The 27,164-nt window shown below is 43.5% G+C and overlaps 1 protein-coding gene across 9 annotated transcripts in view; it reads right to left on the bottom strand.

Annotated features, from left to right (window-relative positions):
• PRKCE (protein kinase C epsilon) overlaps positions 1–27,164 on the bottom strand; it is a 501,798-nt gene that overhangs the window by 151,861 nt on the left and 322,773 nt on the right. For 7 of the 9 annotated variants that reach the window (XM_039531433.1, XM_039531437.1, XM_039531435.1 and 4 more), the window contains 5 exons: positions 20,237–20,379; positions 17,748–17,780; positions 17,225–17,321; positions 16,370–16,584; positions 13,180–13,353 (listed from right to left, as the gene is read on the bottom strand). In XM_039531433.1, coding sequence (XP_039387367.1) covers positions 13,180–13,353; positions 16,370–16,584; positions 17,225–17,321; positions 17,748–17,780; positions 20,237–20,379 — 662 coding nt within the window. The remainder of the gene's footprint in view (positions 1–13,179; positions 13,354–16,369; positions 16,585–17,224; positions 17,322–17,747; positions 17,781–20,236; positions 20,380–27,164) is intronic. The other 2 variants (XM_039531434.1, XM_039531436.1) reach the window with 1 other exon arrangement.

The raw sequence follows: 27,164 nt of genomic DNA, 5'->3' as shown, positions 1-27,164 counted from the left end.
AGCTAACAAACATTGGGTAAAACGTTCTCTCTCAAATCACTCGAGTAAAACAGTGGCTCTTTCAGCATTGTTTAAACAATTAGTAAGGCATAAATGATAACCTGACAGATACCTAGGTCAGCATCAGTTTTCCATGCTTCAGTTAATGTAATGGGCTTTGCTGTTACAGATACATTTCATGCAGCCTACATTAGAGCCAAACAGTGAATAGTCCTGTGTGGGTACACATGGGGAAGGAGACCTCCAGCCACAATCTGGATTTTGCAGGCGCTGAGTGGGAGGATTCAGGGAGTGTTACTGCTGCCAGTGGTGCTAGGTACTCCTAGCAGGTAGGCGTGCTATGCAGCTTGCATGGTGTGGGGGACTATCAAGATCGTTTAGACTGACCTCATGCACATTGCTGGCCATAGAATCTCACCCACTGGCTCCTGTAATAGGCCCGTAACCTCTGGCTGAGTTACTGAAATCCTCAAATCATGGTTTAAAAGATTTCAAGTTACAGATAAGCCATCATTTACCAGGGCCGCCCAGAGGATTCCGGGGGCCCGGGGTCTTCGGCGGCGGGGGGCCCTTCCATTCCGGGACCCGACGCCGAAGTGCCCCGAAGACCCGTGGCGGGACCCCCCGCTGCCGAATTACCGCCGAAGCGGGACCCGCTGCCGAAGTGCAGCCCGGTCTTCAGAGGTAATTCGGCGGCGGGGGGCCCTGCCGCGGGTCTTCGGGGCACTTCGGCGGTGGGTCCCGGAACGGAAGGGCCCCCCGCCGCCGAATTACCGCCGAAGACCGGGCTGCATGTCGGCGGCGGGTCCCGCTTCGGCGGTAATTCGCCACTGGGGGGTCCTTCCGCTCCGGGGCGGAAGGACCCCCCGCCGGCGAAGACCAGGAGCAGAAGAAGCTCCTGCGCCCTCTTGCCCCACCCCCTCTGGGCAGCCCTGACCCTATCCACCCCCAGAACACCCACAATCCAACCCCATTCCCTGCCCCTGACCGCCCCAACCTCCGCCCCCTCCCTGTGCCCTGACTGTCCCCAGGACTCCCTGCCCCTTAGCCAACCCCCCCAGCCCCGGCCCTGGCCCTGGCCCCAGCCTCTTACCCCCGGCTCCCTCCTCACCCGGAGTCTCAGCGCCTCGCCTGACAGCCGCAGCGTGTCTCTGGTGGGGCCTGAGCTCCGTCCCGCTCAGAGCTGCGTGGTGAGGGGGCGGGGCTGGGAGCTCACGCCGAGCGGAGGGAGCTGACCTCAGCCCGGAGCTCCCAGCCGCGCCCCCTGACCACGCGGCTCAGAGCGGGGCGGGGCTCAGGGGCCCCGGCGGAGACACGCTGCGGCGCTGTCTGAGGACAGCGCTTGATGTGCTAAGGCTCCAGGAGAGGGGCGGAGGCGGGAGCCTCAGCTGTTCTCTTGGGGGCCCCTGCGGAGCCCGGGGCCCGGGGCAAATTGCCGCCTTTGCCCCCCCCCTCTGGGCGGCCCTGTCATTTACCCTAGTGTAAACCTGCAAGCGAACTGTGGCCCATGCTGCAGGGGAAGGTGAAAACCCCCCAGGGTCTCTGCCAGTCTGACCCAGGGGAAAATTCTTTCCCAAATTCAAATATGGCAATCAGTTAGACCCAGAGCATGTGGACAAGACCCACCAGCCAGACAATTGGGAAAGAATTCTCCGTAGTAACTCAGAGACCTCCGCATCTAGTGCTGCTGGGCATATTTGCTTCTGTGCACATTCCCTCAGCACACACAGGGGCCTACTACTTAATTACATGCTTTAGTGGCAGAAGGCCTCCAACGACAGACACCAGTATGATAGCCCATAGTATCTGGTAGATATGTGCAATGTGCATGGTTGTGAGGAAAACTCACTTCTAGAAGTGAGAGAGGTTGGGGTCAGAAAGGCGGGGCAAGCACCAGAGTCACGGGTCTGCTCCCTTCCCACCCTGCTTCCAGGGTCTCTCCCACTGAATGGACCCTGAAAGCTAAGGTGTCTTCACACAAAGGAGGAGGGGGAGCGGGAGTGGAACATCAGCACTCTTGGCTGTTGTTTTGGCAGTGGCACTCCCTGCTCCCTTGACCTCCCCCTGTGGATGTATTATTTGAGAGGTTCTTTGTCCCTGGTAACTCCACACACCACCCAGCCAGACTTGTGACAAAAGAGTAGACCAGAACTCTTGCAGAGGCTCCTGTTACAACATGAACCATCTTCATCCTTCTCAGTACCACCGTGAAATGTATCAAACAGCTTAAAAAACACAATCGGCCCTAAACACTGGATTTATTTAAACCAGCATTATTAAATTATTCCTCCCAGTTGAGAACAATTGCACCATTCATACAAACATGTCAATTTAAAAACACTTCATGAGGAACAAACAAAAATGATCATTAAAATAGTCACACGATGGAAGTGAAGGCAACACATCACAGAGTCTGCAAAGGAATGTGGATTCTGCAACAGACGTGTATTCAAGTTCTGCACTCCCTACAAACCTCACTACGACATTTGCCCATTTTTGGAAGACGGCACCCTTGTCTCCTTTGATCTCTGCCAAAGCAGGGTGTACAAGACAGATAATTTTGGCAGGAAAAATGTTGGTAAAGCTTGTGGGTGGTATTCTGAAAATGCATCTGTACTCAGACATGGCTCAACAGGAGTGGTAATGTGTTTCTCAACGGGGAAAGTGTGCAGAGTTCTACAGTCTGTAGGTAGAAAGCAGGTAGGTCCACACTCTTTTGACTCCTGCTACTCAAATAAGCTGCTGTCTGCGCTCAATCATTTCTGGTATAAAATCTACTGGACAAGCTGGATGGTGAATCTTCAGGTATAGCAGCAATTGGCATAGCTACACTAGTGCTGACTCCTAAATGTAGACAAAAGTAAACCAGGGTGAACCCTAATTATCTCAAATCAGTGCAGAACCTAGATTGCCCTTGTCTATACCAGTGTAGCTATAGTGAAAGCTGGTCATCATTTGCTGAATCAGGGCTATTCCTAAGTGTGGACAAGGCCCCAGTAGGTTACTACTAGAGCAAAATGTGGAGCCGCAGCTGCAACACTCACTTTTACATATGCACACCAGAAGCAAGTCATGGATTTGGATTTGAAAAGGGTGGTGAAAGAGTCCTGTTCAGTTTGGGTGCTTCATCCAATTCTCAAAATAAAAATCTTTACTGTCGTAAAAAGAGAAGCTTTTAGATATTTTTGACTGATGCCTTCTTTAAGGCTGTGTCTACACTATGGACGTTACAGTAGCACAGCTGTACCGTCTCCTGTGTGCCACTCTCTGCCAGCAAGAGAGAGCTCTCCCGCCGGCTTAATTAAACCACCCCCAATGAGCAGCAGTAGCTATTTTGGCAGATGAGTATCTCCTGCAGATATAGTGCTGTCGACACTGGCACTTTTGTCGGTGAAACTTATGTCAGTCAGGGAGAGGGGTGTTTTCCACACTCCTGACTGATATAAGTTTTGCCGACAAAAGTGCTAGTGTAGACAAAGCCTAAGTTACAGGACTAAGTACGGATATGGACCCTGAGGGAGTTTGACTGCTCCGATAGCTGGGTCTTGAAATGTAAAACTACCAGGGCTAATGGGAACAATGGTTCTTCAGTGAGCTAACCAGGCTTCAATAATCTTTCAAGAACAGCTAACAACGATTAAGCAGCATAACAGCAAGTTTTCCAAAATCAGGTCACCACGCCGGACACAGGAACTTGTGTGTATGAGAGACAATAATTACAGTATTTACTCAGCAACTTTACCATCCCGACTATTCTCAGCCACAACATCTACTTTTAAACAATGCACAGATCACTAAACAATCATAATGTGTTACTGTCTCTGGGCTATCTAAATTAAACACACAGCCCGAAGTAATTCCTGAAGTATCATACTCAGCACAATGTTATTACATCAGATTGTCGGGGTTTCTCTGCACTGTATGATGCCTGAGTCATCACTAGATATTAGTCCTTTGTACCTCTTTGCACTTCATGAAATATCTGCAGAGCAGGTGAACTTCATTTTGTTTGCACTTGTGATTTGAATAAGTCTGTTGGAACCAACTAATAATAAAACAATATAAGTTTGTACAGTAACATCTGTTGTATATTGTATGTTTACCATTGATTCAACCCTCTCACACAGTTAACACTTACTGGTGGAAAATTTGTCTCTGCTCAATGTATTAATGTACCTTGTGTTAAAATATTTTAGCTCTGATGAATCTAAAAGTTACTGGGGCTAATCCAGTGGTCTGTTACACATACACAATCCCACTGAAGCCATAGGCATAACAAAATTGAGCCATACAAAATTTCTAATCTGACACTAACCAGTAACATAGGGCAGTGCAAACTTGTCCTAAACAGATTACAGCCATATAGCAACTACTGGATAATGAGTTTAGCTGCTTAGCAACCAAAGCACAAGAATACCAGGTAAAATGGATTAGAAACCTCTGATTTGTCCCAGATAAATGTAACTGGCCAGCCAGTGAGGTTAATTTGCACCGAAGATCTCAAATGACACCACCCTGAGGTATTATCACACAAGACATTTACTAGCCTGTTAAATAAACATAAAGGGGAAAAAAAACGTTCTTTAACATGATCAAGAACTATTTTTTCCCCACTTACAAACATGCTACTTCTTAAAGGAACTCTGTCAGGCTAAAAATCATGCATCAAAACAAAAAATATTACCTTTGTTACTTATACCACCTTATATTAAAAAAATAAAGAGCTTTTAAAATCTTATTTACTTTTCACCATTTATACTGTCTGTTCAGCTTTGAGTACTTCATTTTTAGGAATAAAAATAGACTAGTCCATTCCACTTCCTGGTTCTCATGCTATCCACAATACCGCAGTGTGTGAACTGCGAAAACTGCATGGGAATATTTAAACAAACAAACAAACATTTAAACAAACAAAAACCGGTTTGCACTGTCATTTAAATAACAATACATACCATCTCCATTAGTATTAATTTCTGTATGTTTATTTTTTAGCAAACCCTAATTTTGGAGGCAAATTTCCTGATAATATTGACATTTTTAGTCAGCAGTCAGAGAACTAAGGCATAGATTCTAATTATTTTTTTGTTTCTGGTATCAGGGGCCTCTTTGTAGTAGGTGAGAGATTGCCCCTGCCACAAAGAGCTTACAGTTTAAATAGACAAGCCAGGCAAAGGATGGGAAACGTCAGTGCTTTAAATACAAGAACATCCTTCCAGCAACAACAACAATGTGCTAGGAGCTGTACAAACACAAAGGAAGAAATGGTTCCTACACCAAAGGGCTCACAATCTAAGGGTATGTCTACGGACAATGGCAAGCTGTGGTAGTGCAATGTGCCACTGTAGCACTGTAGTGTAGACCAGTGGTGAGCATGCAGCCCATCAGGGTAAACCACTGGCGGGCCGCCAGATTGTTTGTTTACATTTGCATGGCACCCGCAGCTCCCAGTGGCTGCGGTTCGCCGTTCCTGGCCAATGGGAGCTGCAGGAAGAGGCGTGGGTTGCCATACATCAACAGAAGAAGTTCTTCCATCAATGTAGGTAACCCATCTCTCTAAGACGTTGACAGAACAATTCTTTCATCAACCTAGCTGCACCTACAATGGGGGTTAGGTGACCTAACTACGTTGCACAGAATGTGAAATTTTTCACAACCCTGAACAATGTAGCTAGGTCGACCTAAATTTTAGGTATAGACCAGGCCTAAGACAAACAAGCAGTATGGGAATGGTACAACATACAAGCGAACTGGTCAATGTAATCTAGAGAAGGTGAAGTAATTTTAAAAAATAAAGCTGCATAGTCTATAATGGGATGTCTTTCGACTCACCCACTATTAGCTGGCTGATTTCTAGTAGGTGGCACAGGAGAGTGGGTCTTTGAGAGGGATCTGAATGTGGAAAGATGAAAGGCCTTACAGACTAGCTCAGGGACTGTGTATCATGCAGAGGATAGATTGCTTTTAGCACTTAACCACTGTAGGAAAAGCCCATTCTCATCTTGGGGAGGAGAATTTTTAGTGTCCATGTTAATAACCTTCCTGGTTTTCTCTGATCTTAATTTGTTAACGCAATTAATTACTATTCCAAGAGAAGTTACTGTAGGGCTGATTGTAAATCTTCCATAACATGTGAATTGTAGAGGAAATCTGAGTATCAATCAATAGCGAGATTGTTCTGCTAAAAAGAATGTCTTCAATGCAAACTGGGGGATGTCTATGTATAATGCAATTTGGCCAAAGGGAAACATTTCTGTGAGGAGGCTGTTGATATTTTGAAAGCTACATTAGAGTAACAGCCTGAAAGATTTAACAAGGAGCACAAAGTTGGTCTAAAACCAAATGATTACACAGTAATGTAAGCATTAACTACTTCAGTGCTGATCATTTTATCAGATAGCATGAGAGTGGGACACAGGAGTAGTGGAGGGTAGGAAATACTGAGGAAAGAACAGAGGGAACCCACTAATTGAGGAAAGAAGGAGAGGAAAAAGAGAAAGGAGGATGGGGGAAGAGAAGAAACAAAGGTCAGAAAAAACAGTGGTCCTGAAAGGAAACTTGTGTTCCCACTGAGGGATACTGAATGCAATGAGAAGGTACTACACAGATCATAATGACAACAATAAAAAGGTTAGTAACTACCTAAAGGCTGTACCCTATCACAGATCTTTGTGCAAGCTTCCCATTGCCATAGCTGTACATGGAAAGTCGTATGTTCTTCTCAGTTTTCTAACCTGGCCCCCAGACAATAACTAAAAATAGGATGTTGCCTTCTGCACAGAGTGAGTTGACATCCCTGCTGAGCATACTCTGATAAGGTGAAAAATGGAATCGCTTCCACAATATATGAATGCTAAACGATACTATCTGTTTGTCTTAGGGTTTTATACTGTCATCTTTCATCCCAGTATCCAACTACCTGCCACATAAGAATCGACAGCAATAGCAAAGTCACTAGTTCATGTTGTCTCAGGCTCTTGTCCCTTTTCTGAGGTCAGGGTTTTCTTTTCTCTCTCTCTCTCTCTCTCTCTCTCGTTAATTACCTTTCTTCTGACACTAATGCCCCTCTTCTGATAACAGCGCTGCCTCTTCTTCTGACACTAATGTCTTGCTTCTGACATCAGATTTGCCCTGTCGAGTGGTAGCAGAATTCTGGGGTCCTGCAGGCTGCCGTCCCAGTGGAGGGAAATCAGTGGTGCAGAGTTTGGGAAAACCCTAAGTTTAGCTTGTCTCATTTACACATATAGACACACCTGTCCTGGAACAGAGGCAGTCAAAAACAGCATGCAGGAAATCCCCTTTTCTAGAAATCTCCCTGCTATCGAGATTCTCTTGAAGGAAATCTGTATAACAAAACTACCAACAACACAGCATTTCCTGAAAGACTAAAATCTTACCCGCATACTAAGAAAAAAACCCACACTTGTAGGACCATATACTTACACCATCTGGTGTATATTTCTTGCTAGTCCTACCAATAAACATGGGCAAAATTATCTTAGCCAGTATTTTTTCTCTAAATTCTCCATTAGCAGATGAAGCATGGTCTAACAGTCTGAAAAAAGGACTGAAGAACCAGAAACTTGAGTTCTAATTCAGACTCTGGTAGTGACTCATTTTTTTCACATTAGGGAAAGTCACTGAGTTCCCAAAGTGGCGACTAATTTTGAGTGTCAACTTTAGACACCTCTGAAAACCAGACTCAAAGTGTCAAGCTGGGTATTTAAAATTTGAGGAAGCCAAAATTAGCAGTCACTTTTGGCCTTAATCGCTACCATTTGTACAATGGAGATAACAATGCCTACTTATTACACTTCCATGGCAGGGCTGTTCTTGATATTAATGTATGTTCATAAAGCACTTTGCAGATGAAATAAATATATTGTTTAAATTACTGAAATTTCTCTTCCAGAAACCCGGTTTATAAAACAAACACAGAAGACCAATGAATCAGATAAGTATGTATTAAATGAGTCACATGATGATCTATAAATGACAGATAGCATGGAAGTTCAAACTAGCCAGTTTATTCCTCTTGCCCACATCATTTTAATGAAGCTTTTATCATAGCTAATGCCATCTGTAATAAGTACACAGTATCCTATGCCGCCCCACCTTACTAGCACCTCTTTATTCCTTGTATTACTCCTGCATGCCCAAAGTACAAGCTAATGACTTCGAATTTTTTTTTATCAAATCTAGATTTCTTAACCACAAATATGACACGTGCACAAACATGTACAAATACACACACATTACATATTCATATTAAAATGTGTCACTATTTTCTAACAGAATAGCAGAAATGCATTAAATTGCTAGATTTTTCTTTAGAAACAACACATACTATCCTTGGGGAAATACTCCAGTACAGAAGAGAGGCAAGATGATGGTGTGGTTAGGGCACTAAACTGGGACTCATGAGACCTGTGTTCAGTTCTTAGCTCTGCCACAGACTTCCTGTATAACATCTCTTGGTGCCTCAGTTCCCCATTTATAAAACGGGCATAATGGTTACTAACCTCATGACGGCTTGGGGGGAATAACTATACTCTCAGATTCATGAGAAAGAAAAATCTCCAATGCAAATACACCAGAAAGCTGACTTTTAACATTCATAAATCCATCTGTTAAAACTAATTTTCTACAAAATTGTCTTGATGTTAACTAACATCTCAGTATAATTAATAGATTATAAGGCAAAAAGGGATGATTATCTAGTCTGATCACCTGTCTATAAAATAAACCATATTTGAAGCATCTAGCATCCTTCATTTTTCAAATTATTCAAGCATTTACATTTCCTACTGAAAACATATTTTATTCTATGTTCAAGTAACTTCAAAACACTGAGCTGGTTTTGAGCAATCTTTTAGAAAAGTTTACCTTTAGGTTTGAGACAAAACATGAAAAAAATTCAGCTGCAAAAGGTTGTATTTTAGGAAGTTAGGAGCAATTCCTTTCATGATTTTATTTGAATTAAATCATTCAACATCTCCCCCTGCATTATTTGTTCAGTTTATAAGCTGTGTGAACAACAGATGGGAGTTTCACAAAAGTTTTCAGGTAACATCTTTTAATTTTCTGCTAGCCTCCCAGTTCAGCAAAACGCATGTTTATACCCATCCCCATTCACCAAGAACTTCAACACGTGCCTGGCTTTCATGTCAATGGATTTAAGCACTTGCTTAAAGTAAAACACATACTTACATGATTTGCTCAGTTGAGACTCTTTTACAGATTATGGTTCCAATCTTGAAGTCAAATGGGACTATTCATGTGATTAAAGTTAAGCATGTGTGTAAATGTCTGCAGGCTACGGACCCAATGTATGCTCCTGACAGCCTTCTCATCTGTGTGGGGAGGCTGTCTGACACGTGCCAGTCAAAACCGAGAAGCATTGTTAAAGCAATATTAACATGTAAGTGTATATCCGTATTAGCATCCACTTGGCATAGTTCCTGAATTGGGCCCATGGCTTTCCAAAATAATTTAAAATATTTTCCATAGTATATCAATGATGACTATAAGATAATTTAGAAAAACATCTTAATGAAAAGGATATCTGAACAGATTAAAATGTCTACCTTATGAAGAGACAAAGTAGGTTTGGTAATATCTTTGACTGGACCAACTTCTGCTGGTGAAAGAGACAAGCTTTTAAGTTTATACAGAGCTCTTCTTTAGGTCTTCTCTGTGTAAACTGGCAAGCTTGTCTCTTTCACCAATAAAAGATGGCCCACTCAAAGGTATTAGCATACCCACCCTCTCTAATATAAGGGACCAACATGGCTACAACACCACATTATGAAGGCAAACACTACAGTGTGTCTTGCCACGCAATCTGTACTGAGCAACTTCTCTGCACTGTCTGCACGGTTTTAATTACACTTTACAGCATGCAAGGGAAAGCTCCCACTTTTTAGAAACGTTAATTTTTGTGGGGAAGGGAATAAAAGATAAAATGAAGTTACATACAGAAAAAACCCATCAAGTACTTTGGCAATTAATATAATGCCAGTCTTCCCCAGTATGAGCAATAAGATATATCTGAATTGCAGGATCACTATGGTGGGGCCCCGTTCTGAGGTTCTCAGCACCTTGATCTCCTACTGCAGACAATTTTAGTCTAAATAATTAATCCAACACTTATGTTTGAAACATTGTTGGCTCCACTGTGCAAAAGCCTTTGTCTCAGCAAAGCTATTTTTATTGTACACAGTGCTTGTTTAAGAACTGTTTTCCTACCTGTTTTTTTAATTGGAGCTGAGCAAATAATTCAGTGAATAATATAGCTGTTTCCCGCCCCCCAATTCACAAACAGTTTACAATTTTTGCTGATGTATTAATTATGTTTATATACAATTTCTACAAAGAGTCCTTTGTAGATTGTTCACAAGCAGTTCTTTGAAATATTTCATTATTGAGATGTGTTGCTTTGTTTTGACTGGACACATAGGTCACATGGTATTTTTTGTTGTTGTTGAACAGGACAAGCTTAATTCTTAAAGACTCCAGTTTCTTGTGAGAATTACGAACTCAACTTTTGCTCTCTGCTAATATAACATTTGAGTGAAATCAGCCCCTGTATAGAATGTCAGCACAATGTCTATGCATGATTAAAGTTCCACATAAACCAATGGGGGTCCCACTATTTCCCATAGGATACTGTATCACAGCCAAATATATCTCAATGTGTCTTGGAACAACACTTGTTAGGTGTCTAGTTAGTTAACTCAAGTTACATAGTGATCAGTTCATTCAAGTTATAACTAGTCTAGTTATATAGTCTAGTTATTCCCCTTGAGAGAGGGGAAGTATTGAATAGTCTCTTTGGTGGAGAGATGGCCTGAGTGGAAGCAAAGTGGGAGGAGAACAGAGGACTGAGAGGATGTCAGTGGGAGCTATAGACAAATTTGTGAATCTCTTACACTGGGAAATGGCTTGGAGAGTGGGAAGAATACAATTCAGAAGTGTCACGGGAAAGACGGTATGGGCTGGGAATGGAAAGGGAGGGAAATCACCAATAGAAGCAGGGAGGGAACAGCAGTGGCATAATTTACCTTATGCAAAGCTGGCCTTTATTGATGTTAACATTCCCCAGTCACATGACTCGTATCAGCAGGATGGTATATTTATTTACATTTCAGGAGGTCTGGTCTCCCTTAGTCTTGAAAATCTCTCTGTGTTGATGAAATCTATTTCCTCCAAATGCCTCATCTATTATTGTAAGAGTAGTGTGTTCAAACATTCTGAAACTCAACTGACATTCAAATTAGAATGATCCTCAGATTCTTTGAAGTCTCTTTGGTAGAAATAAACTTTATTTGGATTTTTTTCACATATGTTCCTAACACATTATTTGTGTTAGTGTCAGAAGATGTGAAAGGCTGAAAAAGCCACTACTTTAAATACTATGAGATTATGCCAACAATCTGCTAATGGAAAATTTGAAAACTGTAATCTAGATACTATTGACAATTTTCCTGCAACACACTAACCAAACTTCTTGTCTTCTTAATCAACTGTTCAGTTAACAATTTTTCCTGACAATTCTGTTCAAAAACCTTTTAGGCACAGATATTCCATAATTGCATGCAACTAATTACCACAATTGCAGATAAAGCCATAGCAAATTCATATATAAGCCAGGTAAACATTTAACTACTCATTTGTGCATATACATGTTTGGTTCTGCTATGCAACTAGACAGTATGATTTTTGTTATGCCTACTATTGGTTTAATGACTTTGAATTAGGAACAATGGGCTAATTTCTCCCAGGTTTAACTCCACTTATTTTAACAGTTACACCAACAATGACTTTCCCCCAAGAATTCAAATGTCATCCTTTGCTGAAAAAGAACCCTGAACTCAGGACTTGGCTGTAAGTAATATAACTGAATGTCAAGTATTTAATTTTAAATATAAACATTTATTTATTTATAGATTTTAAGTCTAAATATTGCATTTTCTCTAAGGACCAAATCCTGGTCTCATTTAAATTAATGACAAAATTTATATTGACTTAAATGGGGTTAATGATTTGGAACATGTAATATTTTAAAATAACTTTTTAAGGTTACAGATGTTTTTAAGGTTTTAACCAGATACAATAATTGATATTCTATCAATAAAACTGCTTATTTAGGCTTTATTCTGCAGTCTTTGGGCAAAACTCCCACTGACGTCAACGAGATGACACACAGTATGAGAGAACCTTTATCTACCAGGTGAAAAGCAGACGACTGTTGTCTGCTCTGCTGGACGACAGATGGAAATAAAGGGCTATGGGGATGAAGTATGGAAATTAGCACTGAATAGGACTAGTCTCAAACATCCTAATTAAACAGTTTCAGAGAGTGTAGACAATTCACTCACCATCCAAACAGAACATTTCAGCTTACAGAGTGTTTACATTTTGGTAACAACCCCAGTCTGCAGAGGGATTCCATATCCAAAATCCCCAACAGTGAACACACAGTGGAGAAGGGAATAGTCTAGGGAGTAAGGATCTCATTATCATCGTTTGCTGTCCTCCTACCTCATGGACAGCATTAGTTTTATAGGAGTTGATTTGAAGAGCAACATATCTGCCTCCTCTTCTTTTTGAACTCTACAAACATCAGCTTCATTTTACAGCATAAGAAACTGAAAATATGAACCGCAAGAGGGTTCTCCTGTAATCTTATTTCTGTCAGAGTTAACGAAAACAGAGTTTTAATGAACAATTTGGGTATCTCTTTCTCTGCATACTGGACACTAACAACATTTTTATCTCAGTTATGTAAGCCACTGATATATCGTATTACCGTACACAGAAACCCTAGAAAAGGATAACTCAGTAACCTATTGTTATTTCTCTACTGCCATCTTCTGTCATGTACAAGGCAACACAGTATTTATGCTGTTTAATAATGGCACTACATTTCCCATGAAGATTCTGTTTGGGCAAGCAGTGAGCTGGATATACTATTTTCCTTTGATTTCTTGACAACATGCAAATTAAAAGGAGAGCCCATTCAAATTTCATGCTTCTGAGGCGTCAATGAAATCCTCTAAGAAATATTTCAAAATACTGTGCATTGATACCTTTTATGCAGCTTCATTTTGAACTGCAAATACTTAATACTGTTGTATAGCTCTCTTGATGAAAGTTAACCAACAGGCTTATTTAGCATACCTTGGTCTGGAAGCAGCAGTAAAGTTGTGTTAGATAGGGATGTTTCCGTGCTAATGCCAGAATTCTCTTTTCTGTCATTGTACAGTCTACATCATCATCTTGAAGGATGACATCTTTCTTTAAGACTTTCACCGCATATACTTCATCTTTACCTTTTAGCTCAGCTAGCATGACCTAGAATCAGTAGAAATCTTTGCTTATATACAGCACATATAATCACACAAATATATTATACATGACAAATTTAAACGCAATAGAAAAAATGTGTAGAGATTTGAAAAGTACAGAACAATTGAAAGGATAACTGTATTCACCCGGCACTCTCAAGTTGCCTATTTTACGTAGCTAAGGAGCTGAAAAAATTCACATTTTAAAATGGACACTTAGTAGAACTTTGAATATCAGCCACATGGTGTAGGCTTCATTCAGTTTAGTTAAGATTCCAGGCAGTTAACTCCTTGTTATCCAGTACCTTACAGTTTGCCTTCTATGCCCTACTGCTGAGATCTGGAAAATAGGGAAGGGGACAAAGCTAGAGCACAATGTGGGTTTACTTCCCTTTTTGGAAAGTGCTGCAACAATTTTGTCATTCTATAGAACAATGCACATCACTATGACAGCCTGAAAAGAGCACCCCAAATCCACACCTATTTGAGGGGAAAGTCCTGTCCCATTCAAACCTGGGTGTGGCACAGAGGTACTCTGCGCTGGGGCTTCGACCACACTGGCGCTTTGCAGCGCCGCAATTTGCAGCGCTGGAGAGGGTGTGTTTTCACACCCTGCTGCAGCACTGCAAATTTGCAAGTGTAGCCAAGGCCTGATTGGGGTATTGAGGAATAAGGAGACAAAGAACTGCTCCAGAACTGGTACTGCAGGAACCCCTGCATATGCAGAGACCTCTTTATTATGGAGGAATCAAGAATGGATCTGTGTAGCAGCAGATTCCCATGTTCCATCCCTATCTCTTAATCACAACAGAGCATAGCAGACTGAAAAGAAAATGACTGTAGATCTGCATAGCTCCAGCTCCACACATTCCCTGCCGCTCTCACTCGCTTTCGATATTATGTCTACACTGTGAAAAAACACCTGTGGCAGCTGGCCTGAGTCAGCTGACTTGGGCTCATCACGAGGCTCAGATTGTGGGGCTATAAAATTGCAATATAGATGTTTGGGCTTGGATTGGAGCCCAGGCTCTGATACCCTTCCCCTCACAGAGTCTGAGCTCTAGCCTGAGCCCAAATGTCTACATGGAAATTCTATAGCCCTGCAGCCCGAGCCCCATGGACCTGAGTCAGCTGACCTGGGCACTGAGACTCGGTGCTGTGGGTTTTTAATCACAGTGTAGACATATCCTCTGCACTGGGTATGTCTATATACCCAGAGTGAGCCCCCTGAGAATTAAAGCTATGAAGCACGTGTGGTGTTTTCAGTCCTCTTACAGACTCCTGCTTCTTCCACTTATTGCCTCGGAGTGGAACTGCACCAGTTCTGCTGCCTAAGGGAAAAGATTTGCCAATTTGGAAATAATTACTCCTTGTTCTCACATGCCATCACTATTATCTTCTTAGTGCTACTTCTGAACTAAGATAAATCCTTGCAAGATATTCACAGTGAGGAAGATCAGACCAGTCAGTAAATTATTATTCATTATTTTTCTTCATAGAATCATAGAAGATTAGGGTTGGAAGAGACCTCAGGAGGTCATCTAGTCCAACCCCCTGCTCAAAGCAGGACCAACCCCAACTAAATGATCCCAGCCAGGGCTTTGTCAAGCCAGGCCTTAAAAACCATTAAGGATGGAGATTCCACCACCTCCCTAGGTAACTCATTTCAGTGCTTCACCACCCTCCTAGTGAAATAGTTTTTCCTAATATCCAACCTAGACCTCCGGCAATGCAACTTGAGACCATTGTTCCCTGTTCTGTCATCTGCCACCACTGAGAACAGCCTAGCTCCATCCTTTTTGGAATCCCCCTTCAGGTAGTTGAAGGCTGATATCAAATCCCCCCTCACTCCTCTTCTGCAGACTAAATAAGCCTAGTTCCCTCAGCATCTCCTCATAAATCATGTGCCCCAGCCCCCATAATTCCATTAATTTTTCCCCTTTTCTCCCTCCCAAGAAGTATGCTAAAATATTAACAGCTTAATTATGATCCATGCAAATCTGCATGCAGAAAAACCTGCATGCTCATTTTTCAAGCACTAGCACTAGTGAAAGCAGCCATTAGATCAACACCTGTGTAGACATGTGATGGAATTTATACAAGCTTCATTCATGCCAAACTCATTTGGTCAACTCAAAATCAAACTCAGCCAAAACCACAGAGCTTTGCAAGATTTTCATCAAGCCCTTAATGGGCTCATGTTTGTTCAAAATACAGTCCAGGCTCACTGAAAGGTTTAAAACACTGAGTGAATCTTATCTGGGTTTCACATCAATAATGAAACCAAAATCAGGAGAGGTCTGCCTGGCCTGGGGGTGGGGGGGTGGGGGGGTGGGGAGGATGTCCTTAGGACAGCTCCGGCCTTCAAATTATTTTTGCTTTCTTTGTTGAGAAAACCGTGATTTTACTATTGCTAGTGTTAAGGGACACAATGCAACTATCGCAGAATGAACTGGATTATATCTTGGTCTCTTTCATTATCAATAGAACCACCAGGCTGCTGCTGCTGAGCTAGAGGAGGGATGGAGACCAAACACAACTTAATTTTCACATGGCATGTGGAATTTTCAAGGCAGAAAGTTGGACAAATACAACCAGCCATCATTTGACTTGCAAAGTGAGCAAATTTGAAGTGGAAATCATCTGAAGAGAGAACAAACACAGAATCCCATAATGTCATTTCTACACTTCTGTTTCCTATCGGAGTATACCCACTGTAGTTATTTGCCCTGTCAAGTAGTATTTATTCTACATTTAGTTAATGCAATTTCAATAGTGAAATCTTGAAATCTAGAAATCTAGTTCAAAGCTCTTAGCCCTCATTTTTCAAAATGATTTAAACAGTAAAGTAATTCTAGCTAATCATCAGGATACATATTCATGAAAATAACTATTTTGAAAGCTGACTATTCCAATAAGTAAGACAAGAAAGAAACCCCTGTGGTGGGATCACATTAGGCAACATTAACATTAGTACTGTGTACAGCAGAGTCAAAAATAATCCATCAGAGAAAGCCACCAACCTTGCCAAAGCTGCCTTTCCCTAATACTTTAATGAAGTTGAACTCTTCAAGGCCCATTCGCTTGGTCTGGACTTGTTTGACTTCCCCGTTTTCACCATTCTCCCCAGGTTTATTAAGCTGATTGTCTGTTGATGTTGCTGCTGTTGCTCTGTGTTCTTCTCCTCGATTGTCAAATGACAAAGCTTTCCTAATGTTGTTTTCAAGCTCTTTGATTTCTGTGAAAAGGTGGGAACCACAGATTGACTTCTCTACAAACCCAGTCCACGCTATTGCAGGCGATTCCGTCCCTCTTCTCATTATAAGAAATATACTGCTGAATCTCTTAGGTAAAGTTATTTAGTTATCTAAGGGCTTAGCTAATGAACTTTATAAGTTTTTAAGGGTGACCACTACATTTCAGTACCACATAAATAATGTGATGCAGGGCATTCAATCTAAATAAATAGATCATGCTGACACTTTCACTTCCAAGTGCTACAGGCCCCATTCTGCTTCCAGACACACCAGCATAAATAAGGAATGAATACTAACTCCTCTGAAGATTCAGGGTTCACGTGAACTCTCTCTTGTGGGTTCAGAGTTTCCCTGAGTTTCACTTGAAGTCAATGGAATATACTGGTGTAAAGGAGAGGAGAATCAGGCTCTTTCAAAGGTGTTTTTTTAAAATTACAATTCACAAATTTCCCATCAGATTTCCAGATCCCTGAAGGTGACTTTTTGTGGCTCACACTCCTTGTTTAATTTGAAGCAGATTGTCTATCAAGGCCAGGGTCCATTGTAACAGCACTATTACTCCTCATAGAGACTGACATTAAAGCAGTATTTATTGGTATGGAAACAAAACAGGTATCTAACCCTGATCACACGGAGAGGTCGGTGCTGACTTTGACCTGTCTTCTTCTGAAGGTGTGGTTCCAGGAACTGGCTGCTGAGATTCTGCACCTGCAATTAGCTAAGAACATTCCCACAAAAGGATATTCAGCTGTGAGATCATCTAACACAAAGAGTGCAAAAGAAGCAACTTCAAAAACAAAGTAACTTCACAAAGGGAAGGAATAAAGGGAACTGAGTACACGTCATCCTCGCTAAATTATCATCTCACTGCCAGTGTCAAAAGTTAGATTCCAATGCCTACAGTACAGGCTTTCACTTTAAAGATGAACTGAAATGCTCATCAAACGCACAGAAAGAAGTCTATGTAAGATTTCAATTCAGTAACATGTGAACTTAACAACTGCAAGCAAATATATTTGTAAACAAATTAGTCAACAAATATTAGTTCTTCCATTAGAGTCCAATCCTTCAGGGTGCTAAGTGTCCTCAGTGGCAGATGTCATTGACGGCAGTAGGAGTTCATGCTGCTCAGTATTTTACTTACCCCAAGACCAGAGTTCTCGGTGTTGCCTTTTCCCTGTAATAGCAATAACAGTCCACAGATCTGTGCCAAAATCTTAGTGATATCCTCAAAGATTTTAGTGGTGCCCTAACTCTTAATGCTGGGTTTGGGCCTTAAAATGTCTTTCAATTCACAATTAAAACATACTGATATGTAGGTTTTAAGCCTCTGTTTCTGTTCATTATATGGGATCTCAACCAGCTTTACAATTTATTTCTTACAAAAGCACATAAGTACATCTTTAAATCCCCTGCCCTCTCACTGGTATGTTTGTTGCTGGACTGTCTCATTTACAAGTTACTACTGTCAAGATTAGGTGTTTTCTATGAAAAGCTACTTTATTATTGGGGGGAAAAAAACCAGCCAGGTGGGCAGAAGGTTTTCTTTTCAAACAGTAGTATTAGTATTACTGTAAGTACTAAAACAAACGACCTGGGTCAAATCAGCGGGACCATCACCGGGTATATCACACACATTCACTGTTGTAGCAGAATTCACAAAAGACTCAATCCCGCAAGCTGTTGAGTGCCATCACAGTCAATGGAAACTTCCTTAAATGTATATGGTGTGAATAACCACCTTTTTAGGTAAAGATGTACTGTTAATTGAATGCCAGCATTTAGGAAACTGACACAGTATTCTAAAGGGGAGCAATGTTAGAATGTCAAAGTGTAAACAAATCACAGCATTGACTGAAATACTGCATATAGTAACTTAGGGCCAGATTTGTAAAGATACTTAGGAACCTAAAGATGCACATAGGTTTGTAGTGGAATTTTCAAAAGTGACTTAGCTCCTAATTCCAATTAATTTTAATTGTAGCATTAATGGGATTTAGTTGCATATACATTTCAAAGCAAAAATTGACACACTAGAAACAAATCTTCCCTAGCTGAGTTTTTGCCACTGGAAAACCTGAGAATATTTTCTACCTGTAAAACATTCCATAGTGAGCCCAGTTCTTCTTTACATTACACCTCTGCACCCATAATGAATTCAAAAGACAATATGGCAAAATGAAATTTAATATTTAGAGGAAACCCAGTTAGACAAAACACTGAGGAAGGACAGTAGTGTACTATGTTTTACTAACCTTTAGCCAAATATTTTAATAGATTCCACCTAATATAACTTCAATGATAAAAATTACATGTCGTCCGGGGAATAGGGGTGTGGACTTAGACCTAGTGTCTCTGCCACTGATGGCTGCACAACTTTGGGGAAGTTATTTTCCCTCTTTCCATCTCTGTTTCCTCTCTGACCCTTAGTCTAAATAGACTAAGTTCTCTGTCTCTTACTACCTGTTTGCACACTGAGCACAACAGGGCCCTGATTTTGGTTGGGCTCTCTACATGTTCCCATAATAATACAAGTGTGGTTATATAATGATTTTAATTCATGCTTCAATATGTTCCTTCAACAAAATGACAATTAAGGATGGAATTTTCAAAAGAGCCTCAGAAGTCCCACTGAAAGTGTTAGGCACTTCTGAAAATCCCACTCTAAGACTCTTTCAGAACCAATTTTGTAAACAGAGCTGCTGTACACTTTTATCAGTGGCAGTGCTATCAAATATTAGCAAGCACTGCACACTAATTTTGTGCAATTACTGTACAGCAATTTTTCTTTATTTTCCTAAGATTTGTTATTCAATTAATCGCTTTCCAATGTTCCCATAACTTTGTTTGTTTTGCTTTAAACAGTTTTTTTAATATTTCAGGACAAACATGTAGTTGACCGTGAAAACAAAATTATGTCTAAAGCCAAGGGACTAACATATGTCAGAAGAATTGATTGTAAAGGTCACTCATTTCAAGAGGTGAGAGACCACTGCCATCACGATGCAAATGCAGATAGATATGAGACCACATGGTGATCAGGGCCACATTGTAAATCCAAATTAACTCAGTTGAATTTAGGATACATTTTAGGTGGCCCATGATTTTTGTTCATAGGAAAAGCAGATTAAAAAAGCAGATTAGCTTTGGAAATACCTGCTTGCAGCCAATTTCTTTTTATAAGATAATGTTGTTTCAGTGCATTTATCATCATTACAAGAATATCATAGGGTAGAGTCTAGCCTCTGGCAATCAAATGATCTCATGACAGTTTTCAACCAGATAGGCGTATTTATATATTAGTCATGTATTTCAGCGAGAGATCAAAGTAGTCACCTTGGCTTCTGAAAAGTTCAATTCCTCGTGCCAATCAAAAATAAAACCCATCTTGACTGTTTAAGTTGTCTTCAGGTTTGCAAGACTGTATCAAAACAGACTCCCCAAAGAACTTTACCAGGGATGACGTATGCTAAAACTCCAGAGCCAAGTCCTTTTAGCCTTACTCACATGAACAGGCACATTGACTCCAATGGATTTCTGGAGTGAGTTAGGTGAGTAGGATTCAGCACCAGCTGTTAATACTGATGTACATTAATTAATTTATTGCTCCTTTTATGTGAGATTTTTGGTTACCTTTTTCCTTCGTTGCCCACTATTAGTGATCTTATCTGGAGTGACTCCAAGATCTGCAAGTACTTTAGCTATTCCTCTAGCATCCACTCCACAGTTTGGTGCCACGTTTGTTTCACAGCGTCTATGTACATTCATCTTGCAAACTGCAATGAAATGTGTGGTGGGGGAAAAAAAGGGTTTTCAGTAACTTAAATAGATGTTTATTTCAAAATATCCATTTTATTTGATTTCAGTCAGATCTTCCAGGATCTAACATTTCTTTTAAAATATAATTCTATTTCAGTAGAAAAGAATTTAGCTGAATTTGGAATGGCACTTAACACATTAACATAAAATTATGAGTCCACTTCATTGTTCTTAAGAATATAACAATAAAATATTAAATTTAACAGAAAATTGAAAATAGTTTTAGACATGCAACCTCAAGCTCCATGCATTTGGACACACACAATTCAGTTACTCTGGCAGTGGCCTGCGTAGGCTGAGCAACATGTTAAAGTGACTGGGCTAACCTCTACTTTCAGTTACACACATGATAATCCAGAATAACTCCTTTTACCTTCAGTACAGTTACTCTGGATTTACACTGGTGTGACAGAGCAGTCTGGCCCATTTATCTCTCCTAGTTCTATACTGAATTTTACTCACTGCCGACTATCACTTCAGCATATCCAATAGGGTTTTTACCACCATCTCAGCCTAAGAGGTGCTTTGGAATATGTTATCCTGTATGTTTCACTGCCTAGCACAATGGGGTCCTGATTCAGGATTAGGGCTCCTAGTCATTACAGTAATACAAATAATGACAATTAATTATTATTACTATTATTATTAAGACATTGATAAAAACCTTATAGAATATGCTGAGCTCATCATGGGTCAGTGAACAGTGCTACTCCTCAGGGCACTTTTCCTGCTCCTACTGAAGTCAATGGGAGCTGCATCAGGCCCCAGGACAGTGACAAGGCAGCCTTTACAACAACAGAGAAAACGAATAACCCTGAAAATCTCAGACATGTTCCAACTAGAAAAACATTTAGAGCTTTGAACTCAGCCTAATCCTGCTCCCATTGACTTCAAGGAGAGCAGAATTAGGCCTTAATCTAGCTCTTTCTAATAAATCACTTACAGTAGTGTCTCTTCATCTGCTTTACTCAAGACTGTTAAAATCCAGCATCACACTAACAACCCATGTATTCGTGTACCTAGTTTTAATTGTTATATGAGGCCAATCACATAATAAAATTATCTCCCCCTTTGGATAATTATCCTCTACACAAGATGCACTGATTCCCTCTCCCCCTCCCCCTACTACTGTCTCTGTAACTAGCATGTTAGCATGACCAGGGAAGGCATGTAGTTTCCTGGATTCTCAGAAAGGAAAAAAATAGTAAAGAATGTGGACTTAATTAAAAATAAAGTGGATTGGATTTGTTGGGAGCCCACTGACATGTCTGAATAATTTAGCCATCAGCGCCCTCTGGTGGATCATGATACAATGCATGCAAAATTACAAGTGGTGTCAGGCGCTAGATGGACAAGATTCTCTCACTTTAAAATTCAGTTGGTCAAATTCCTCCCTGTATCAACAGAATTATACAAGGCATGAATTAAGCCCAGTTTACCACACTATTTTCCTGTTATGATTTTAACCAACATCTAGTCCAATACAAGTTACACTGCACAGCAATCCTGTAGAAACAGGTACTCTGTGTATTTGGCAGCAATCCTGAGCACTTCAGAAAGAAGGTAGCATTGAAGTTCCAGTACACCCCCTACACACAAGAATGGAGCAGAAAGGTATAGGAAGAAATCCCTATGGGCTTGTATGTCTGATCCAAAACACAGCTGGTAGGTCAAACATTTGGCCTATGAGCCTTAACAGTGTGCCATTAAGAGCGGAATGAGCTGAAATGAAACAAAGCAGAAAATTCTGTGCATTCTCAATATGTAAAGTTATTTAAACAGAGGGAGGAAGGGTAATACGCAGTGTAAAACAAGATAAAAGAAGAGCATTTCTCAGGAATAAGCTTTTCATGGAGGAAGCCAGCAGAGCGTGCTTAAGCAGGCAAGTTTCTGGAAAGGTGAGCATTGATGGGCACTAGTTAAAAGAAAAACAGGAAGCACTACTCTCCTGCCGAGAAGCAACCATTTCTGGTTGTTTGTGAATTTTAGATTTCATGCAGGTCATGGTGTATTTTACAGGAAACAGTTTTATAAGGAAAGCATGAAGAGAGGAATGAAGATGCTATATGCCGAACCATTATTTATACATGAGCATGATGATGATGATGATGAGGTGGTGGTGGTAGTAGTAGAGGAGGAGGAGGAGAAGAACCCACAATATAAGGAATTGAAAAAAACGGTTACTCACCGTTGTAACTGTTGTTCTTCGAGATGTGTTGCTCATATCCATTCCATGTAGGTGTGCGCACGCTGCGTGCACGTTCGTCGGAAGACTTTTACCCTAGCAACTCAGTGGGTTAGCTGGGCGCCCCCTGGAGTGGCGCCACCATGGCGCCGGATATATACACCAGCCGACCCACCCACTCCTCAGTTCCTTCTTGCCGGCTACTCCGACAGTGGGGAAGGAGGGTGGGTGTGGAATGTATATGAGCAACACATCTCGAAGACCAACAGTTACAACGGTGAGTAACCGTTTTTTCTTCTTCGAGTGATTGCTCATATCCATTCCATGTAGGTGATTCCCAAGCCTTACGTAGGCGGTGGGGTCGGAGTGAGATGTTGCAGAATGCAAACTGCTGAGCCAAAGGCTGCATCATCTCTGGACAGTTAGACCAAAGAGGCAAAGGTCCGGGTAGAGGACCAGGTAGTAGCATGACATAGCCCCTGGAAGGGTATGTGAGTCAGAAAGGCAGCAGAAGAAGCCTGAGCCCTGGTGAAACGAGCAGTAAGGTGGCTCGACGGAACATGGGCCAAGTCACAGGAGGTGCAAATGCATGACGTCACCCAAGATGGAAAGCTCTGGGAGGAGACAGGTAGGCCCTTCATCCGGTCTCCCAATACAACGAAGAGTTGGGGGCGTACAAAAAGGCTTGTCCGCTTGACATAAAAAGCGAGCGCCCTACGGACGTGTAGGGAGGGCAAATGTGCTCCCGTCGCGATGAATGGGGCTTCGGAAAGAAGACCAGAAGGAAGATATCCCGGATGATATGAAAGGTCAACAGCACCTTAGGGAGGAAGGCTGGACGTGGTGACAACTGCCCCTTGTCCTTACGCAACATAGTGCACCGTGGGTCCACTGTGAGAGCCCGAAGCTCGGAGACTTGTCCAGCCGATGCAAAGGCTACAAGGAAAAAACTGTCCGTCAGGACAGGTATCTCAGTGAGCATGTTGTCAGTGGATCGAATGGAGCAGGCATAAGTCTGCTTATAACCAGGAGTTGGTGGGGGTGGCAAACCTGGGAGCATAAATGCCCCAAGCCCTTGAGGAACCTAGAAACCACAGCATGTGAGAATATGAAGTGGCCACTCTCCCTTGGGAGGAAGGTAGAGACGGCTGCCAAGTGCACCCTTAATGATGAACTGTGCCAGGCGCTGCTGTTTGAAGATCATAGGCAATCCAAGAGGAAATGGATCAGAACCTCTGTGGGGGAAACATTGTGTTTCGTAGCAGTAAGAGAAAGACTGCCAGTTGGGCGGATACGTTAACCGAGTGGAAGGCTTCCTACTACCCAGGAGAATCCTGTAGAACCGAGGCAGAACAACGTAACTCGGATCGGTTTAGGCCCGCAGCAGGCATGCAGAGATGTGCAGGGATTGTAGGTCTAGGTGGTAAAGCTTGCCGTGATCCAGCATTATGAGGTCTGGGCAAAGAGGCAGGGGAATCGGTTGGCTACCGACAGGTCTAGCAACATGGAGTACCAGTGCTGCCTGGACCACGCTGGAGCGATCATGATCAGATGCGCTCTGTCCCTGCGGAGTGTTAGGACCTTGTGAACCAGCGGGAGCGGTGGGAAAGCGGACGGCAGACGGCTCGTCCACGGCATCAGAAAAGCAGCCAAGATCGAGCCCGGGGAGGGGCCTTGGCATGAGCAGAACTTCTTCCTCGTTCTGTTCCCGCGAGAGCGAAGTTCCGGAAACGTAATGGATAACATCCGGAGGAATCAACCACTTGAGAGACAGGAAGGAACTGCTGAGGCGATCCGCCAGAGTGTTCCGGACCCCTAGGAGAAAGGACGCTACCAGGTCCGTCGATTGATCTGTGCAGGAGTCCCGGAGCTGGATAGCTCCCTGCAAAGAGAGGAGGACCGTAGTCCTCCGTGCTTGTTTATGCAACGGGTGTCCGTTGTGTTGTCTGTGAACACCAAGACACAACAGCCTTGTAGGTGCTGCTGAAGCTCCTGGTACACAAGGCAGACTGCTCTCAACTCTCTGACATTGATGTGCAAGGGCAGCTGTTGAGCCAACCAAAGGTCTGGAGTGGGAAACTGACCCAAGTGAGCACCCCAGCCAAGAGATGGGGCCGTCCATCATGAAGGACACCGAGGGTGAGGGTGAGGTGGCTCGAACAGCACCCCTGCACACATCAGGGAGGGCGTCGACCCCCAGTCGAGGGAGCCTAGGACGCTCAGTGGGATCGAGGCGACCATGACCATGTCACCTTTGGCCGGGTGGTACACTGAGGTGAGTCACGATTAAAGTGTACGGAGGCGAAGCCTGGCATGTTCAGTTACGCACGTGCAGGCAGCCATGTGGCCCAGAAAACCTAGACAAGTTCAAGCCAAAGTTGCCGGGAAGGTCCGTAGACCTTGTACAATGGTTACCATCGTGTGAAATCAAGGCGTAGGTAAGCAGGCTGTGCGATACTGAAGTCCAAGGTGGCCTCAGTTAAGTCTATTCCCTGAGTGGGAATCAGGGTGGATTTCGCTATATGGAACATCAGGCCTAAACGCAGGAATAGGACCTCGTCGACGCCCACACAAGTGGTAACTTGGGCCCCGGTGACCCCTGGAATGAACCAATCGTCCAGAGATGGAGAACGTGTATCCGACGGTGGCGGAGAGGGCGGCGACTACAGCCAAACACCGTGAATACACAGGGGCTGTATAGAGGCCAACCGGGAGGACCGTAAACTGGAAATGACGGTTGGCCACAAACCGGAGGTACCTTCTGTGCGGAGGATAAATGGCGACGTGAAAATACGTGCCCTTCATATCGAGGGTGGCATACCAGTCTCCGGGATCCAAGGACGGGATGACGGTCCCCATGGATACCATGCGGAACTCCAGGTATATCATAACTTGTTGAGCTCCCGCAGGTCTAGGATAGGTCTGAGATCTCCCTTCTCCTTGGGGATCAGGAACTAGTGGGGCTAGAACCTTTTGTCCCTTTCGTCCTTGGAACCTCCTCTATAGCTCCGATGGTGAGGAGCGCCCGCACCTCTTGCAAGAGGAATTGCTCGTGAGAGGGGTCCCTAAGAGGAACGAGGAGGGATAGGTTTGCTCGATTGGTGGTTGGGAGGACCCTGATTTTGGCCCTTTAGGGGTCCCGACCAATGCCTACGACTGTCTCAGCGTCGCCTGCTGGCAAAGCCCTGTCGTTGTCTAGGCGTAGAGTAGGGGCGGTGAGGCTGGCGGAAAGGTCGGCAGTGAGACATCGGCATGTACATGCCGAGAGGGAGTGCATAGTGACCTCGCTGTCCTTTGGGCCTTGCAGCCTAGGGTCAGTTTTGAGAACAGGCCTTTGTCATTGAAGGACAAGTCCTGTATAGTGTGCAGGAGCTGCGAGGGAAGGCTCGATAACTGGAGCCATGAAATGCGCCTCGTGGCAACACCCAAGGTCAGAGTCGTGGCTGTGGAGTCCGCTACATCTAACAAGGTCTGGAGGGAAGCTCTTGCCACTTTTGGCCCTTTTTCCAGAAGGGCATCAAACTCTTGACGGGAGATCTGAGAAACCAACTCCGTAAATTCTCTCACCGCCGCCCATAGTAACGGCTAAGCAGGGCTTGCTGGTTTGCTACGCAAAGTTGCAGGGCACCTGCCGAGTACATCTTATGGCCCAGGAAGTCCATTCGCCTAGCCCCCTTGGACATAGGTGCTGGTCCCTGTAGGCCATGGCATTGTGGCTCATTGACGGACTAGATGACAAGGGAGCAGGGGGAAAGACATACATATAGGTGCCCGTCGCCCCTGGATACCATGTACATGCGTTCGACTCCCGTGCCCACGGGCGGGATAGTGGCCACTTGGAGATTCATAGTGAATGTCATCCGTCTCGGGAGGTCCTGATGGGCCCCCAGGCCGATTAGGGGAGGGCCCAAGGAGTACGCTTCTGCCACCGCCTGATCTGGGGCGGAGGGAGAAGAAAGGCCGGGGACAAGTGGGTCCTGTGTGGGCTCACGGTCCTGGATGACCTCCTGATCCGGTGGGATGTGGGAATCCGGTGGCAGAACCGGACTTCCTCTGTACCGGTCGGAGGGGGACGGCTAACTGTCGCCCCTGGTACCCAGTACTCTGACGGAACAGAGCGCGATGGGATCACAGGTAGGCCTTTGGCCTGATGGCATGCTCAAGATGTTCAGGGCAGCCACTGATGGGGGTCAGGGTCCTGGCCTGGGGCACCCGGAAGACTCTGGTGTGCACATCCGAATGGATGGCCATGGAGAAGTTAAAGCCCTGGGCAGAGTCTCCCTCTCCAGCTCATGGCGCTCGACGCGGCACCGGGGATCGGTACCGTGAGGCCTACCGGTACCGGGAGCGCGAATGGGACCTGCAACCGGAGCGGTGCCGGGAGGCTGACCGAGATCTCGAGGCTCGACGCCGGGAGTGGCTACGGGAGTCCAGTGCCTGGAGCGGTGCCGGGAGCTGGATGGGCACCGAGTGTACCAGGTCGGGGAACGGGACGCTGATCGGTGCTGCGGGTATGACCGGTACCAATATGGGGAACGGTGCCAGGACCGTGAGCGG

The sequence above is a fragment of the Mauremys reevesii genome, linkage group 3 (assembly GCF_016161935.1).
Source record: "Mauremys reevesii isolate NIE-2019 linkage group 3, ASM1616193v1, whole genome shotgun sequence".
Classification (NCBI taxonomy): Eukaryota; Metazoa; Chordata; order Testudines; family Geoemydidae; genus Mauremys; species Mauremys reevesii.
This window is presented reverse-complemented; position numbering and strand designations above follow the sequence as displayed.